Source organism: Rhagoletis pomonella, unplaced genomic scaffold (assembly GCF_013731165.1).
Source record: "Rhagoletis pomonella isolate Grant_MI unplaced genomic scaffold, Rhpom_1.0 Rhpom_scaffold_00003, whole genome shotgun sequence".
Lineage (NCBI taxonomy): Eukaryota > Metazoa > Arthropoda > Insecta > Diptera > Tephritidae > Rhagoletis > Rhagoletis pomonella.
Window position 1 is genome coordinate 69,620,226 of NW_023458557.1, and position 19,346 is coordinate 69,639,571.

Consider the following 19,346-nt stretch of genomic DNA (forward strand, 5'->3'; position numbering starts at 1 on the left):
CTTACCTCCAGCTTTCTTGTACTGCAAAATATAATTCGATATCGGTTGTGAGTCCCGATTATTACCTCCATTACTCATGAATATGGAATCTTGATCATTGGGTGACCACGCCAGCGTCACCGAACGACTGCCTAAATCGGTCACATGCAGATTAACAGGGAAATTCGGGGGTTCCTGCACCTGTAGATGAATTCCTGCACGATCGTGACCATAATTATTGGTAGCAACACAAGTATATTCGCCACGATCGTTGAGAATCGTCTGAAGAATTGTCATTTCCGAAACCGTGCCACGACTAAGCGGTGAATCTTTGATATGATAGCGTATATCATAGGATGGATCAATGTGATTGGCTTTGGCACGCCATGTGATATTCAACGGCTGATCGCCATCAGCTTCACAGCGCAATGTGACACGATCACCGCGGCGCACGGATACTTGCTTCTTTGAAACTGTCACTGACGGGCCAACTGCGAAGAAGAATAAAGAGTGAGTGAAAGTAGAAAATTCTAAAGTGTTAGACACATTCAATAAAAACAAAATGTACAAATTTGCTGTAGTTTGAACTCACCATGCACAGTTAGTTTTATAAGCGTACTCAAACCTGCACCAATACCATTACTCGCTTGACACAGATAACTGCCTTCGTGTTCACGTCCGACTTTGGGGATGATCAGCGAACCGTTGTTATAGGTTTCAATTACCGATTGCGAGTTGCCGTTTCCTATGCCATAACTAAGTTCACGATATTCGCCAGAGTCGCCTGGGGATAGAAAGCGTAGGTTTGCTTAAAAGATTTGGACCGAAAGTTATAAAAGCGAAAGTTTTCAATCCTCGTTAGATTTGTAATGTCTACATGCACAAATGGGCAATTCTCACAAACTTCGAATTTTTTTTTTCAAAATTTTTTTTTTTTCTAAATCGTAAGCACATGTCTGAAATTTTTAGTATACGTTCCTTCAGCTCCTAGAATACAAAATCGAACATGATGCAACGTTTTAAAGCAACGCGCCATACGTTTTTAAAATTTTTTGTAACAGTTTTAGGAACGCACCAGCTAGAGTATACTATAAAAGCCGCGATTGGCAGAATTAAAAAAAAGGAGTTACGCCACTCTTGACTCTTCATAACTACTCTTTTCCTGTTGCAAGCACGTACTTCTAACGAGCTACTTTCGACTCTCCTCTCATGAGCGATCAACGCACCAACGTGGACGTTTTTTTGCATTAACATAATCTACGCAACATATGTATGTTACCGGATTTAGTTAATAAGCCAGCAAAAATTATGTGTCCGAATAAAAACTGGCGAAAGTTCGAACTAATTGAAATTGCCCAAATATGTTTCCATGTAAGCTAAAAAGGTGTCCTTATGGAAAGGAAAATTTAAACAGTTTCCCAAAAAAAGATAAGTTTAAAAAAAAATTTACGTATCACTTTCTACAGGACCTCTTTCTAGCTAGTTTGCTTTTCGAAAAGAGCTTCCTTTAAAATGTAGTATACAACGGTCTTGAAACCTTTGGTCGGATAAAATTGGTGTGGATCCTTTAACAGCTTCAAATCGCCCCGTACGGATGGTGTGATACACGAAAAAGGTGTTGGACTTCTGTTGGCGGCCTTGAAAAAGAATTTCACTTATCTTTATACCACAATCATGGAGACTAGCTGCATTCATCCCTAAGGTTGGAAAGGATGATACTAGCCCGAAGAAAAGCCTCACCATTTTTAGCATGATGTTCTTCATGAAATCAATGGTGTAACTGATTAAGCTGTGTATTCGAAAGGAAGCGCTTTTATGCACCCTTTGCCTTGGGATAAACACGCCTATCAGTCGCGATAATCTTGTAAGACGGCTCTGCGAAATCTAGCTTCTGGTATAAGCAATGCCATCACTAAGAAAGCCCTCGCTTTGGACATTTTTTTTGGGCAATGAGAATGGGTTACTGGGCAGACAAAACTAGTGTTCTTCACTTAAAGGGGACGGTTGAATGGTTTTATTTCTCACCACACTTAAATGAGTCACAATTCAGATTCCAGATTTTTTCCGAAGTTAAGTAAGTATCTCGACCCTATTAAGCTGGCATTTCAGGGTACTATTTTATATATATATATAAGGAAAATTTGAAAGTTAGGGGGAGGGCTCGAGCACCCCCTTGGCCCTACCTGCATACGTAGATGTGTTGAGAATCCTTATGTTGATTCTGCCAGTAGAAAGTATAGAGTTAAAAGAAAAACGTTTCACTTACCAATCGACTGTTTCCATTGTACCGTCGGTATGGGAAATCCATCAGCTTTACATGTAATCGATACAGAATTTCCGAGTATGGCATCCTGATCGGTGGGTTTAAGTATCCAACGTGGTGGGACTAAATGTTTCAAAGGACGCGTTGGGGAAATCGAGAAAAATAATTCATTATTACTATGTTTCTAATTTAGTTAGCAGAATTTTGTATGGCCTTAGTGAAGTGAAGCTGATTATATTTCGTATATTTTGTGCTAAAATCATGCAAATCTATCAACAGTGACGTGCAAACTACCACTAAAAATCTTATTTATATATATGATGATATATTATGATGATATATGTATATGTACATATATTTTTGATTATGTGAATATATGTATGCAGTTCTTAAAACTAGCAGACTCACCTGGGAATAGTACGCTTTCAAACCTTGTCCTTCAATTAAGCACACACAACCCAAAGTGCTGTGAGACATTTTGGCAAAAATAAATAATGAAAAGATTGAAACGCAATTGAAGTTTCTGATTTGCGAGGAAGTAAATTGATGCCCATTTGCGCCTTTGTGGATTTTTAAATTTATACCAATATTCTTACATACATACCCTGTCGGAAAAATTAGAAAAATATGCCTTCTATGTAGAAGACCTTCATTTTGATCTTTGGAGAAGATAGGCTTTCCGTGCTCGATCCTTTACTCCTTTTATTTTTTTTTTATTGAATGACCGGAATTTAAAGGCTTCTAACTCAGCTTTCCATAGATGCGAAAAAATTAAAATGCGAAATCGAAAGTCTATTTCCCATATAAACAGCCAGAAAGTCCTTTTTGCAGATTTGCAGAAATCACTTTCGGAAATAAAAATTGCAAGCTGTAACTGCAGCTGAAATTACGCAAATCACTTTCGAGAAATAATTTCCGCTTGCCCGTGCTGCAGCAGCAATTTTAATTTTTGCTGCAAGTGCTGTAAAACCAATCGAGTGTTGAAGTGTAACGTGTTTTTTGGCGAATTTGTAAAAAAAAATATAAAAATTTTGAATAAAATATGAAAAATTCGTGTAATTAATTTATTCTACTGATATGGGGTATGTGTTTAAGTATTAATATTTTAGACATTTTATGACTGTAAACTTTAGTAAAACTTTCAGATTATTAATTTTGTTGTAAGCATAAAAATGTCTGATAACACAGTTGAAAGTGGACTTGTCTGCTTAGTTTTGTTTCAGATGAAACGGAGTCGTCGTTGCCTGACTTTACATGAAATATAAAATCTTCACTTAGCTTTGGTTCCTTAATATTGTTAACGGCTGATATCTCTAAGAAGAGAGCAACACTTACGCGTGGCCTATCTAGAGGCACTTAAACCGATGATTTGAAAATAGAGAGCGCCGAAAGCATTCTCATCCGGTGCTTCTATTTAGCCCCCAGTTTTACTTAAAACCCGGTAGGACCGTCCTGCATTTCGCTCCCACGGTACATTGCATCTGAAGGAAGTACGATACAATTCTTGGCTTCTTATGAAATTTTGCACACACAGCGCCAGATTTCTGAGAGTATAAGGCTACTAATCAGCGTTGCCATTTTGATAGAATTGTATAATTTTCGATACCTTTCTAGATTTTAAGATTTGACACTTTGATAATTTTTTGTTCAATACTTTTGGCTGGCAGAAATGAATTGTTGAAAACTATGAATTACTAGTTTAAAAGCAAATAATTTTTTTCTTGTTATTTAAAGTCTTATGGCCTGATTCATAAAAAATATAATAGGTTTAAAGAGCTTTATAAATTGACATTTTCATACATGTTTCAACTTATAAACCTTTTATAAAGCTACTTTATTTTTTTCGAATAAGGCAATTAAAATTTTATCTATATTTGTAAATTCGATTTGGTCACTCTTAGGTCGAGGCTACGCAATGAGCGGCGCCACACAAAAAAGCCGCTCAGTGCGTGTCCACTTCAATAGTATTTCATACGTTTTAATTTTAAGCCACTCAGCCACCCAGCTGCTCGCCGCTTTGCCTATGAATACGTGGCCATGGCCTTATAAGGGAAATACAACCCGGAGTTTCTTTGCACACGCCACTTTTATAGGGCCCCTAAAGCACACAAAAGCATTGCGCAATGTCGGGCTTGCGTTGGTCCTTTTTGTGGTGTATGGGGGTGTTTGTACTAAATTGCACAGTTATTGCGCTGAAATCAAAATAAATTTGATATTTTGCTCATGCTTGTGTTATTGTAATATAATTTGTGTTGCGTACGGTGACAACTAAAGAGTTTTGTTTGGAGAATACACCCAAGTACAAGCCGGGAATTATGACGTACGAGCTAACTTCTGCAGGCATGCAATCTCTATTGAGCCTCAGTAAAAATATCCCTTTATTAAAAATTACAGTGCACTGCTTAATGCATTTATATGCAGCCAAACTAGGAACCCCTTATGAAGATTTCTGTAAAAGCAGTCGGGAGGAAATTATATCACATCCAATTTGTTAATGTCCGGTACTAATCGGCCGGAAAGCTTGAAGGCTATGCGGATACACACCTTTGTGGAAAGCTAAATGAGTCTTATCTATAACTAGAAACTTGGAAACTGGTTTTAGGGGAAGTATGAAACCTAAACCCGTTTCTCTTATCAGAAAGAGCCCACAACCTAAGATCGTGCGGTTAGTAATTAGAACTTTTAGCGGAAATACATACGTATGTACAGAGAAAATTATTTAGGTGCTCCAAGCAAGTAAATACATAACTTCGGTTTTCTCTTTCCTCTGCCAAGCTTAAAAAAACAATGGCTAATATAAAGCCAATCATAAGTTACCGCGGTGAGCCCAGTATCAGGTAAGTATATCTACTGGAAGCAACGTCAACTATTCGTATGTCAGAAAACGATTAAGTATCTGAAAATATCTTATTTATAGGCTAGGCATTATCCAAACTGTGATCGTTTTTCTACTACTCTTAAATATTTATGAGCTTAAAGCGCTGATAACTTATTTATGTATGTATTATGTGATTTTAATCTTTAATAAGGTAAAGGCTAAAGTTATCATGGACTCTCAGAGCTAAAAACTCCAAAGCGCATAACAAAATTTCACATTGTTCGCAGTGGGTAGCCATGTCGTAGCTTCCATCTATCTCTTCATGCAGTTCCCTATCTATGTAAATTAAAAAAAAAAAAAGTTTCGGTGTCCCTTTTGGAAGCTTTCTTTAATAAAATTATATTGAGTTCAATTATGTGACCACAAAAATGTGCTTGGCAGCCATATTTCATACCTACACTCGCTCGCACATATTGCACCAGTACATAACCAATGGCTTCTACCATCTGCTTGGCAGAGCTTTGCATGATTTGTGCGCAAAAAGAGAAAACATAAAATAAAAACGCATTCATCAGAAAATTGCCTCATGCAAGGGAAATGTAAATGGCATACATTCCTGTACATATACAAGCGCTGCGATCGAGCAATGGGAGCAATCGAGCATTGTCCCTGCTGTTGCAATTTGTACGCCACAAACCCAAGCACACATACATACATATCAACCATCAGCCTCACTTGCAGGACGCTGCACGTTGTACGCTGGTACGAAAAGCAGGTGCTACAGCCATCATTCACCATTTTGTGAGTTGATGCGGAAATTCAACTGACAAAGGCAAGAGCTCAGCTACAATCATACAAACTTACGCATTCATTGTCATGCATACTGGTCTATATACTCGTATCTATGTACGTGGACACTGCATGCATGCAACTCGTTTGCCTATCCCCCACATACATTCATACTAGAGATGGACGCAAGATATCGGGACCCGCGGGACCCACGGAACTGATTTCAAAATGGCCGGGATGGGCGGTATCGGGAAAGTCTTTAAAAATTTTGCGGGCGGGGCGTGATTAAAATCCTTTCCCGACACTCTCGATAAAACGTTTTATGAAATAATGACTTTTTTATGTTTTACTGACACGAAAACGAAAGCAAGGAAAACAATTAAATAACCGGAAGATGCCAGATTTTTATTATTTAAAATTAAATTGAAAGACATGAGAATTAATTATAGTGATAGATTTCGGGACCCACGGGACCCGCGGTACAATTCGGAAAAACGTCGGGATGGGCGGGATCGGAATTGAAATTTTTGTCCCGTGCCCATCTCTAATTCAGACATACATATTACACTTGTCAGTGTGAGTAATTCATTGCCATTCACCAGGTGACTGTTCGGCTACAGACAAACCAAGCAGCCAGGCGAGCAAGCAAATGGGCAAGCAATGCATTCTTTATAGTTGGCCATACTCGCTCCATCCTTTTTTACATTCATAATTTGGCTGCCATCGCTGTCCGACAAGCGTTGACATGGTAATTTAAAAATGTCACACGACCTCGTAAAACTTTTGTTCGCCAAATATTTCTTGCAGCTCTACGTCATCTTGACATCAACCACAATATGTTTGCCAACCGAACCGCTCGCTGGAGGCCTTCCAAATTCGTAAGCCCAACCAGTAGCAAGTACCGGAGCATGTCTGCATTCATATTCACTGTGGCTTGCTACACACCTACTCTACTCTGTCTTGCCGTTCTATTTTCCTTCCACCTTGCCACATATTCATTCTAGCCATTCTGTAATTCACTTGTAAGAGTACTTTTTCTTTTTTGCTATACATTTACGAGTATTGTACTTCATACAGTCCATTCATTTATTGGCCCACGCTGCCGATTTGTAATTTGCATGGAAATTTTTTTATTTTACGCAATTATCGCATTCGACACTTTTCATTGAGCACGTAATTTGAAACGTTTGCTTTTATTACATTTGCTTCAGTGAATTTTGTTTTTATTGTTGTTATTGAGACACGTGTACAGTGCCTTGAATAAATATGGCACCCAAGTGATGATATACAAATTTTCCAGCCGACTTTTTTTCAAATGGAATGTTTTGGGTCAGTGTTGCAGTTTTTAATACTTTCTTACACAAATCTACAGGAATTTTATACTAAGAACCGAATTCTCGAGATAACTCAAATCCTGCCTAAAGAAGCAGCCTAAATAAAGCCGCGATGTGGTCAGTGTTAGAGTATGGCTCGGATTATCGGTACTGTGGAAAACGAAAGCCTTTGGGTCTAGTTTAATCTTGATAGTACATTCCCACTGCACTGAAATCAAAGATATATTTAAACCTCGAAATCTCCAAATCTTCTTTCTTGCGATTTCGTTGACACATCTAGCACGTGTAGCTATGAATATCTGATTTGATTTCACAATAAAAATGGTGGTAGGTATACATATCGGCACACAATTTTTTCGTAATTTTAGTTATGACTTTGATGGAATTTTGTTGAAATCTGATTGAAATTCAAGAAATCGAAATTGGGAACATATATGAGAAACTCTCCTGGATTTTGAAAGATTTCAGAGCAGCGGGAATGCACTATAAGCAACAGTCCGACAGCAAAGCATAGATTTTGGACGTATAGATATGCTTGTCTTTTTGCCTTTAGAGTAACTAGGATTTTGTTGCGAGACGCTTCCTACCGTACCAACGCGCCATGGATGATAATAGTCAATTATTTGCCACCACAGCCACCAGTCTTTCCCAATCGTACTTTTGCAGGAGTAGAGCACATTAAGGGCTTTTATTCTCCGCTCTTAAGTTTTCATTACCAGCAAAGTTTAAGAGGAAGAATAACATCCAAGAACTTTGCATCTCTTCTTAGTGGAAGATTTGCGTCATTGAATCATGGAGTTCGATTCATCTATCGAATATTGCTTTGTGAAAAGAAAACCTTCACTATTGGAGGGATACACCCAAAGTGAATATCTGGATATATGTGTGTGAACCCTGTACAATACAAAAAACTTACGTTCACAGGAAAAATAGAGCGGAAGTTTACTCAAATACCCAGGCAGCACTTTTGGCTATATCATTGACTGAAATGAAATCAAAGCTATTTAGTCAAATAATGCAACATGGAGCTACGCTCGGTGTCTCTGTGCATGCGCGTCACTCTTGGCTAAGTTCCCGATCATTGAAATATAGAAATTAACGATAGAGCAGAGTAATTGGCCAGTGGCAGGTCGTTTGGGTGAATCTGTAGCGGTGGTACTGGGTTACCCTCTTAGATAAATACAAACAGAAATCCAATTGCACGTTCTGAAAGAAGCAAGGAAGATGTAACCACAGATTATAGATGGAGAATAACCGTGGACCCTTGGCCATTATGAAAGCATGCTTCTAGAATGGGGATTCCCTACAGTATACTTAATATGCCAAAGCAAGGAAACGGTATTTAGTTTCTTATATGAATGCCCAAATCGGATTTCCTTAAGACTGGGGATGAAACGATACGAGTAAATACAAGTACATACTCGATACTTTTCGTTCGATACCAAGCAATTTCAGTATTGATACTTTTGAACCCAGTAGTAGATATAAAAAAACAAGCATCGAAGCCTAATACCAAGGAAAATTTTCGGATTTTTTTCTCCACTAATATGAATCGCCCAATGCTTTACGGCTGTTTAAACGGCCTTCAAATATTGAAGATGTTATTTTTTTCCCTGAAACCAGTATGCGAAGACCCTTTTTTAAATATATGTTTGCTGTTCTTGCATCAGGGAATCCATTCCCGCGGTCGCAAAAACCAAGAAATCGTTTAAAGTTCATTGCACGCTGCTCTTAAGTCCAAAGAATAAAAATCAAAAGATTTTCCTTTTGATGGTCGGTCTAGGAATTCAAGTAATTTTTCATTTAATGAGACCTTAAAAATTACTTTCGAAAGTAAAATTTTAGATTTTTTTGTGTTTTTTTTATCTAAAAGCAGCTTGTAATAAACTTTTTAAAAACAATTTAAAATGAAATGCTTTTAGGATTCGTGCGACAAAGGAAATTTCATTTTTTTAATGTCATTTTAAAGGTCAAGGTAATTATTCTACCAAAAGACACAATTTTTCTTGGATTCCCCTTCTCAAAAGCTTTGAAACACCGTTGCACTTATTTCGCCATCTCTTCTCGTTTGATTTTGTCCTTGTGTTCCAACGTACAGAGCAACTCTATTATTCTTCGCGCTGAAAACATTATTGGACAATATTAAAGGTGGTGGAGACCAGAGTGTCAAGATTGGGCGATTTAGCGGCAATTTGGCGATTTTTTTGGGATATTTGCGCATATAAATTTAGGACATCGCCTTGGCGATTTTTGGCGATTCTTTCCCTTCACGTAAATTTTTTGTGCGCTATCATTTAAATTTGTCAAAACACGTGATAAGTAGGTTATGGAGATAGAGCTTTAATTTTGATGTGACAACACTTATTATTGTTATCAAATTTTTTTAGCATATCGAACATTTGCCAATATTAAACCACAATTTGTGACAACTCCCGATGAATGTGAAATTTGCTATTTCATTTGTGGAACTAGCTGATCTCGCGTTATTATAGCTTTTATTTTATTTTTAGCGCCGAGCGCTTGAAAGCGGATTGTGCGATTAATCAATTAATCAATTAATATGAGTTATAATTTATTAATTGCGCAGTCCTATTGGTCCTATGAATATTTTTAAAGACAACTGTTTGAGTATCACTATCATATAAGCGATTCGTGTTATTTATTATTAACCTGAAAGCACTATATTCGTTATTGGTCTGACAAAATATGATACTTGCACTAATCGATTCGATACAAGTACTTTTCTTTCGATAACAAGTAGGTATCGAAAGAACGATTCGAGTAAAAAAAGTAGTTGGTATCGAAACAAAAGTATCGAGTACATACTCGTACTTACTAGTATCGGAACATCCCTATAAATTACTCCTTCGAGTAAATTCCCAGTTTAGTCCCGTGATAGTTAAGCCTACAATATCCTGTCAGGACTCCTGTAAGAATTCTAAAGTTACTCTTGGATAAGCTCATACATTCCGTAAAGTAACTCAGGTTATATTTTCCTGAAAGTACTTTGGACTGCTCTGGGCCTGTTAGATTATACCAGTAGCGATTTCTTTTCTTATGCCATACAAGGGTTCTGGGCCGATGAAAGGAGTTGATGCTCCTTTCTTTGCAACATTACCGGCAATCTCGTTTCCTTCAATACTAATATGTCCCGGAATCAGAGAACCCAAACTCGATTGGTCAGACCAAAAGTATTAAACTTAGCAAGGCACCCCTAGTGATGTTCCGATACCATTACTTAGAAGTATATTCCCGAGTACCTCTACCAAGTACCGAGTATGTTTTTTAATTCGATAAGCGCGCGCAACTACAAAGTGCAAGTATTTACTTGTTTGATAAATTTGGGAAAATCAACTGAAAATCGGTCAGAGTTGTAGTTAAAAAAACGATTCAAGATGTGAAGATGTGTGATTTCGCAAGGGTTAAAACTAAAAGAACGCTTGAAAATGGAAACAAAAGTCGTCATTAGAGCAGGATGTGGACCCAGCGTGTGATTTTCGGAAACATCGTCTAGAATTCGTTCTGAAACAGAATAATCAAACACAAGTAAGCGATTAGCTTTTTCATTACTTAATGACTCCTGTTTCAGCACTTTCAAGTAACATTTCAAAACAGGAGTATATCAAAAGGTATTTTTCCGCTCATCAGAAGCCTTTCTCCAATGTATGCTGTTACATTATATCTTATCCTCGGCACAACTACACCTACCCCGCTACCTTCTTCAGTCATTGAGCCATCAGTGTACCAGGTTATCATGTTTTGGTGTACCCGATATGTTAATCAGAGCTTGAGGTTAATTTTAAAGTTAACTATTTTTGTAAAAGATAATTTGTAAAAAGTGGAATGAAAATACTTTAAGCCAATACTATATATGCTAATACTATATGTTATTATTCATACAAATTTAATGCTGCTTCTACAATGAATCCAATTTTATTTTAATTTAAAGTATAAATGTCCAAATATTAAAAAAAATACATTCGGCGGGAAGAAGTAGTCGTTTTATTAGAAATAGAGCAGGTGAGTTTAGCATTAACATGGTGTGGAAAAAGATTAAAATACAGCTTGGGCATGTCGAACGAATGGACAGAAACGCTTCAGCTCTGAAAGTATTTAACGCGGGCAGCTGGAGAAAGGCTTGGCTCCACTTGGCATTTCCAATTGGCGTCAGTGCGCGCAGAAAAGTAACGACTGGCGTGCTTTGTTGGGCTCCGGTAGAATCACTAAGGCGGTTATAGCCCCAACCAATAAGAATAACAACTAAGTTGAGTATTTTTTACAAACCATTTGGTCTCTGTGTGCTCTATATAAAATTATAAGTTTTATATTCACTCCATCTATATATAACATATCTCCACTATCATCTTTTTTTAAAGTTAATTCCTTTAAAACCCACAAGTTTATTTTTCATTCAAATTATTTTCATGAAATTCAATCATTTATATATGTACATTAAAGTGGTCCAAAAATGTATGTAAAAAAAATAAGGTCGGATTTTTAATGCCGGCACCCCCTAGGATTGTCCTATATCGAAAGAAATATACACCTATTTTTTTATTTTGAAATCAAAAAAAAAAATAGGGGGTACTCAAAGCGCTCAAAGTTTTTTATGTATTTTATATGGAGAAAAAACCATTTTTGGTAGAAATGGTATAAAACTCTTAAACTCTTAAAACTTAATTTTTTTGGACCACTCTAATGTACATACATAAGTACTATTTCAAATATTCGTGGAAAAAAAACAGTAAAAACATTTTGTATATGTTTAATCGTATGAACAAAATATGCTACAGTTAAATAGCAGCCGCAGCGCTAATGCCGATTTCAATAAATATCCGTAAACGTTTTGTGATTAAGTAAATAAACCAAATACATTGCAGTACAAATAATTGGATAACGCCGCATAAATATTTTCGCAATAGCCGCAAAAGGTATGCAAATTAAGGTGGAAATGGAAATGTGTTAAGAGAATAAATCGTTTAAATGATAATTGAAATGGAAATCAAACGCAAATAAGTAGGATACAGACCAATATTTGTATGTATGATAGGGGTTAGTAAATAATAGCGTTATCTTAGCGGTTAATGTAAACGAAGATGATGGTGCCAACTAAATAATATGTAAGAGTATTGGTGCGCTTGCTGGTTTTTAGTAGTGATGCTTATGCTGTGTTGTTTGATTATATGGTGCGTAATAGTGACACTACTGTCAACACTAAAGTGCTTTTTTCTTTTATTTATTTATTTTTTTTTTTACTTTATCAGTTGGTTCTTCACCTTTTTTTGTGTAATTTTTTGTTGGAATTCTTATATCATAATGGTTTATTTATTTCACTTTTTTTGCATTTTTTTTTTGCTACGGTGCCATTGATTGCGAATTGCTTTTAAAAATGCTTGGTGCGTCGTGTCTCAAGTGCCGATGTTATCATGCCATTTTGTGATTTTGTGCCGCTATGTTCCACCAAAATTCAAGATGCAGATGCGCCATTTCACAATTTAATTACTTTGTGCATATCAATTGATGATTTTATGTTTATATCTTTGTGGTTGATAGTTAAAAAAATTTGTATGCGCACCACATTGTAGGAGCACTTTACCCTTAAGCCCGTTTACGCGTTGTCGCAGTGCCCTTACAAGTTCGGTCGCGTACTATGTATTGTACTTTGATATGATTTGTGAGGACTCTATAATATATATATAGTAATAAGCGAAATTCGAAATATTGCAAGTAAAAGTTAATTGAACTGAGTTCAATTCCAGCCTTTTCACTTTTTCCCTAGACGTTTTGAACTGGAATGGAAAAGAGGGTACACAGTTGCTGCCTAAATAATCTGAATTTAAAGACAAATTTAACAGATGATAAATACTAATAGATACACATGTTTCTAACTAAGATTTCTAAACAGAAATGGAAACAAATTTTTGGGCTTCTTGCAGGAAATATAGTATGACTTTGATGTACCTTGGAAAAAGACAGCTTCTCAGCAACGAAAAAACACCCAAAGGGGCAGTGATATCGCCTCTATTGTGGTCGACCGTAGGGGGCGAAGTGCTCTGGTTATTGAGCGACAAGTGCTAAGCGGAAAACATTGCTATATTAAACAGAGGTCGGCTTGAAGACTGTCTCAAATCTCCTAGAGAGTGTGCTGAACACTGACGCCAAATGATGCAGTCAAAGAACACTAACATATTTGATTTCTACAGTAAAGGAAAAAACTGTTAGAGCCATGTCTTCAGGGATAAAAAATACACTTCTATTAAAAAACCAAATAGCCCGGAACTGTACTTTGTGAAAAGATCTTATGGAGCTCGCACCTAGATAAAGCTATACAAGGGGCCAAGACCTTCAATTTGACCTGGCGGAAACTAATGGGAAACAACTAAATTGGCTAGCTGGATTATGAAACCATTTCAAAAATCCGTCCAATATATGTCGGGCCATTGTGCTGGAACAACACATAAATGAAGTCCATGCAGGCAACCATTGTAAACTCCAACGACTAGCCTGCGTGGAAATATACATATAATCGCCTGTCGGACAACAGCGATAGTCCAACGCGAAAGATAATAGCCACAGAAGAAAGGCGTCGAGCTATGGTAATCGGGCAGAAACGATGAGACAAATCAGAAAAGGGAGATGGACCCACAAGCTCATCCCCAACCTTGAAAAATGGCTGAATAGGTCTCATGAAGAGATCTCCATAGAGTTCGGCATATCAACTAACGTTCGAGGTGCACAGGAATAAGGAAAAACCCGAAACACATAATGTTCTCTTGCCCTCACTAGAGCACAACGACAAACTAGATTATATGTTAGCGTCAGGTGAAAACTGGCAGAAGATATGCGCTCATGTCACACGCATTCATCTACACACACACACACATATATGTATGTAGATGTAAGACGAACTGAGCATCTAAGTAGCCGTCGCAATACGCAAGAAGAATTTGAGCCAACCAACCTTGTGAAGTAATACCTTGAATGGCAATTTCACGGGGAGAGTGGTTTGTGGAGAGATTGTAGTACGTAAAGGAGCCGTGAGGCTGCAAGTCGTGCATGCTACTATGCCGCTATGGTAGCACTCGTGAGAGTTTCCTTCTTCATGGGCGTCATCCTAGACAAAAAAAAACCTGCGTGGGCATTACTTTGCAATGAGAATAACATCAAGCTCGCAGCGATTCCAGATCTGCATCTTCTGCATATCGTAATTCAGAGAAACTCTCATCTTAGGGAACAATGCAAAAATATTTCTAAGTAAAATATATGGCACACAGTTATGGCAATTTCTACCTGACTAAATTCAAATTTAGTTCGCATAAAAATTAAAAGTTTCGTAAGCTATGAGCTCTTTTCATGATTTTAAATAGCGAACTGTAACACCTTAAAATCGGTCATAATTTAAATATTTATAAAGAAAGTTTTCTTTCTATTTTGACTATTTTTAGGACTCAATAGTAAGCTTTCCATGTGGCAACATAAATATATGTACACTAAAGTTTTTTACCCTTTGTTCCGACGATATGAAACTAAATTTTTGAAGCCAGCTAATCAGAACTTGGTGGAAATAAAACTGTCAATTTGAGCTACTGGATGGTTAACCAACGACCGACTCAGGCATTGAGCAAAGTTTGACAGCGGTTACTCATTTGTCACATAAACGCATGCAATTTTTTCTTATTTCCTCTCGGTTTCTCATTTCATTATTTTTCTATTCTTTGTCCTCTATTTTTCTGTCTTCAGCACCCAACTTCAAGACATAATGCCCTGTCAAAAATGAAAACTGCATTTGCTCGTCGCTAAGACTATTTTCAAATAGGCACCTAATTGGCAATTAAGAACCTTTTCACCAATTTAAGCCTTAATTGTTACCCAATTTACCATACAAAAATTCAAATTATTAATTGCCAATCAATAATTAATTGGCAAATAATTTGTGACAGATTCTCTATGCAACCCTGATAGGTATGTTTAATTTTGACGTGAAGGTATGTTTATTGAACAAAGAGCAATCAGCTGTTTGTTTCTGGTCCTCCTTTACAGCTGATATTCCATCAGGGAATTGTACCTTATTTACGGAAAACTTTTCCTAAAAGTAGATGGATGTTCCTAAAAAGTAATTATGTATTTCTTTATAAAGAAAATAGGAGGACAGCAATTCCCATCGACACCATATCAACTTCTGCACTCACATTAAAAAATTTTGGCTATGAAAAGAACCTGTTCGAGCAGCGCGAGATAAAACTATCTGGTGAAACCAACTACAGTAACGTTACTTTGAAGACCCTTCTGTATAATTTGTATGCCACTTCTCAAAGGAGGGAAGCTATTAAACCAGTTGCCTGCACCAATAAAAATAAGAACTGATTTCCTGAGAAGTTATTTGGCTACGTTTCAAATGTACCTAAATTAGTGTGTTTGTACCGAATGTAATTTCAAACTGAATAAAGGTATGATTGTACCAACATTTCCATCACTGTAGGTAATCCAGCAGCTGATTTCGTATCGCTAATTGCGCAGCTGACGTGTGTGTGAACACCAAACGCAATGCCGCAATTTAAAGCTTAATTGCCTAACAGCTAATTGGCCTGTTTGAACATAGTCGAACGCTTCTTTATTTCGGGATGCTTCATACAAATCGTTTATTTATTCTTCTATCCACTTCTACAGACTTTCTTCCTCAGTAAGCTATAAGCTGTATGGCTATTTCTTAAAATGTTTACATTGGTAATGCAGTCTTGCCTTTTATGCGAGTAGTACCATTTCAGTATTATAGACGGAAATAGGTAAATATTTGATGTTGTCAGGTTCAAGTTCGTAACATCATTGATGTTTCCTTCCATATACCTTTGTATGTAAACATAACTCCCTCAAATCAAAGTACAATACACATTAAATTTTTTTACAATATACATATTACTTTTTCAAATATTTGGTGCCATACTACATACGTATTAATATTTGGTGCTGCAACATATACTGTTTTGGTGCCAAATATACATAAGTACATAATTAATTATGTATTTCTGTAAAGTGCATTAGCGTGAAGCAAGTGCTCGATTTTGTATTTGCATACATTATGTAGTTAGTTGTTTGCTTGGTGCCATATTAATTCAATTAGTTCATTCACAAATTTACCCGAAACGGATAGTACCGCCGTATACTCAACGGATCCCGCACGATTGCTGACACGACACGTGTAGTTGCCATTGTGACGTGATGTCACATTATGTATAGAGATGATACTGGAAAATGGTGCATACTCGTTGATGGTGAGCGAGCCATCTGTTGGACTGTAACTTCTTCCACCGCCAACACCGTTGCCACTGGCAATGCCACTGCTCTGTGAACGACCACCACCCAATTCATTTGCTATATTAACGATGGGTGTTTGTTGGACAGCGTTGTCCAATATGGGTGCGCCATCTTTTAGCCATGTTATGTTGAACGGCTGATCCCCCTGACTACTCGAGCACATAAGCTGGGTGCGCATACCCTCGGTGATTTCCTCTTCGAAACTGAATGGTGAAATGCGTGGGGGAACTAAATGTGTAGATTTAAATAGGGAAATGTTTAAAAACTTGGATCTAGAAATAAAATGGATAGCTAGAAAAGGTTGAAAGTTTAGAATAAGGAATTAAACTGAAAACTAAACGGGGTCTGTTTTACCTATACTCGTTAATGAGTCACAGATTACACTGTGTAAGTTCAAAACTTGGGCTAAGTTTGTTTTTGGTAGTTGATCTAACTTAATTGGAGCCTTTTAAGTGGCGTCCTCCGGTTTGCCAGATTCGCTCCAGTTTAACGGAGATAACGGTGTTTCAAGTTTCCCTTGAGCCACTGAGATCTCATTGGAAACCAATTTGGCATCATAAAATTTAGGACTTAATCCTTAGTAAGTACTAATAATATAAGTGTGAAAGCTTGTGACTGTGTGGTGGATAAGTATGTTGGCAGCTCTTTCACACTAAAACGACTGGATGTATTTGAATACAACTTGGCACACAGGCTCATGGCCTGGATTAATATATGGGATATTTTTTGAAGAGAGATGTCACCTTTTTTGTAAGTATTCAAATCAATTAATTGATAAGATAAATTAAATATTAAAACAATGCAAATGTCAAACGATGAAATTCCAAACAATTTATTTCGACCAATTTTTTTAAGAGGGTTGCAATCTTTTCTAAAAGCTATAATCAATATAATTAGCAAGTGAAACGAAGTAATTTGTATCAACCGAGAGGAGTTTAAAAAAAGCTTTCTTTCAAAAATAGATCGATACTCAAAATCAATTTAGTTAAGAAGTTAAATAAAATAGTTTGGGTATCAAAGTAGGAAAACAAAATAGGTCGAAAACAAACAGTTTTGGCGAGGATGTCAACTGTTCAAGAGTTCAATTCAAATGAACCTTTGCAAACTGAAATATCTTTCGTCGACAGAGAAAAGGTAAACGAAATATTCCAATGAAATATTTAATCAAAGAGTGTCGGGCTTTTTATTAAGACACATTTTTTAAAGGAATGGTACCCTTAAAAAATATAAAGCCCAATATACATATAATAATGTCAATAATTTTTAATACCCTACGTTAAACAAATATTAAAATTTAAAAGATTTTCCATTTTAAAATTTATGATGTAAAGCTGTTTCCAAATATGCTCTCAAGGACCCCCAGGGGCAACTCCCAATGCCGTTATCTATGTAGAACTGAAGTCAATCTTACAAAACGGGGGACGCCATTGAATTTAAAGGCCTCCAATCAAGTTAGATAAACTATCAAAACCGTTGCCAAAAAAACAACTTTAAAATCCGACCACTGTGTTATTATTTTTGAATATACGCGATTATCGCAGAATCCTTATATAATATATGACAGTAAATTGTTAACAGATTAGAGTTCGGGAACAAAAAATATTTTTATCGATTTAGAACTCGATTCTAAAATTCTAAAATACACAATTTTTGGTAATTTTCATATTTACCCTTTGATAAACCCAAACAGTTTTTGAGAGTTTCTTTCATTTGCTTCCATTTAATATAAAATATATCGTACTATAAACTTTTAAGTGATAAATAATTGAGTTTGTATAAAATTTAACTCAATCAAAATTATTATGATATGTGTAAATTATATTTAGAAAATTCTACAACCAGAGCGAAGCGGCTATAGCCAACTCCATTACCTCACTGGTAAAACACATATACATTCAAAGCAGACTGAAAACAATTTTAGTTTGGTTTAAAACTTTTCTAAGTTTAGCTTTAACTTTCAAAAAGTTTAAATAATATCTACATGATATAAACTTACATACGTACTCGTATGCATAAGCATAAAACCGCAGCATATTCATCGATAGCATTAAACTACAGCTTAATGTTGCTGATATTTGTCGGTACATACATACTTACTTTTGTACGTAAATAAATAAGTATTTGTCACAAAAGTAATACTAAAAAGAAAGATTTGTCGTTTCGAGATTTTCTTGACACCTTGACTGCCAAGATGCTCTTAGGGCCGTTTTCTCGACTGCCTGTTGAAAATTGATGACCGGTCAAAGCGCCGGTTATCTTTACCAGGCTGGATAGAAAACTGCCCTTAGTAGTTAAAAGCTTACTCCGCTGCTAATTAATATCTCCGCTAGAACAATTCTAGCTGATTTTAAACCGTTCAAGATACAAAGATACAAAAAAAAAATCAGCGCTAAATTAATTTTTTTATTTACTAATTTCGCAAATTATTTTTTGTTATTTTGGTATTTCTGCATAGAATTGTGCATCTATTACTCTAGAAGATTGAAGGTTAACCAGTCTGCCTCCATCGGGTAGAAGAGAGAGGCAGAACTAGTAACTGTGGGCCCATTGTGGTAGCGTTTGATTGCGCGTTTGAACCAATGTTTCCGCCAGGCAGTCAAAGAAGTGATGGTAAAATTAGCATTCTAGTCCACGAAAGGACAGAGCAGTGGCAAAGATAATTCTCTATGCTTTCGTTTGTTTTTTCATCACGGCGACTGTAGCAGAAAACGTTGGTCGGTTAATCCATTTGCCAATGGCCGGCCACAATTTCGGTGACTAGCCTAAGTAGTGGATATTATAAACGAATGAAAGTGGGCCAGATCTCTCGGGTAGCCCAACAAGTGGCTTATGTCGTCGATCTTTTATTTGC

General features: G+C 36.6%; 1 protein-coding gene across 1 annotated transcript in view; it reads right to left on the reverse strand.

The window, feature by feature from the left end:
* Positions 1-19,346, reverse strand: part of LOC118735416 (Down syndrome cell adhesion molecule-like protein Dscam2) — a gene marked incomplete in the record, with an annotated part of 127,945 nt that overhangs the window by 13,013 nt on the left and 95,586 nt on the right. The window contains 4 exon segments of the mRNA XM_036465142.1: positions 6-470; positions 572-763; positions 2,246-2,365; positions 16,319-16,723. Of these exon segments, the coding sequence (XP_036321035.1) occupies positions 6-470; positions 572-763; positions 2,246-2,365; positions 16,319-16,723 (1,182 nt within the window).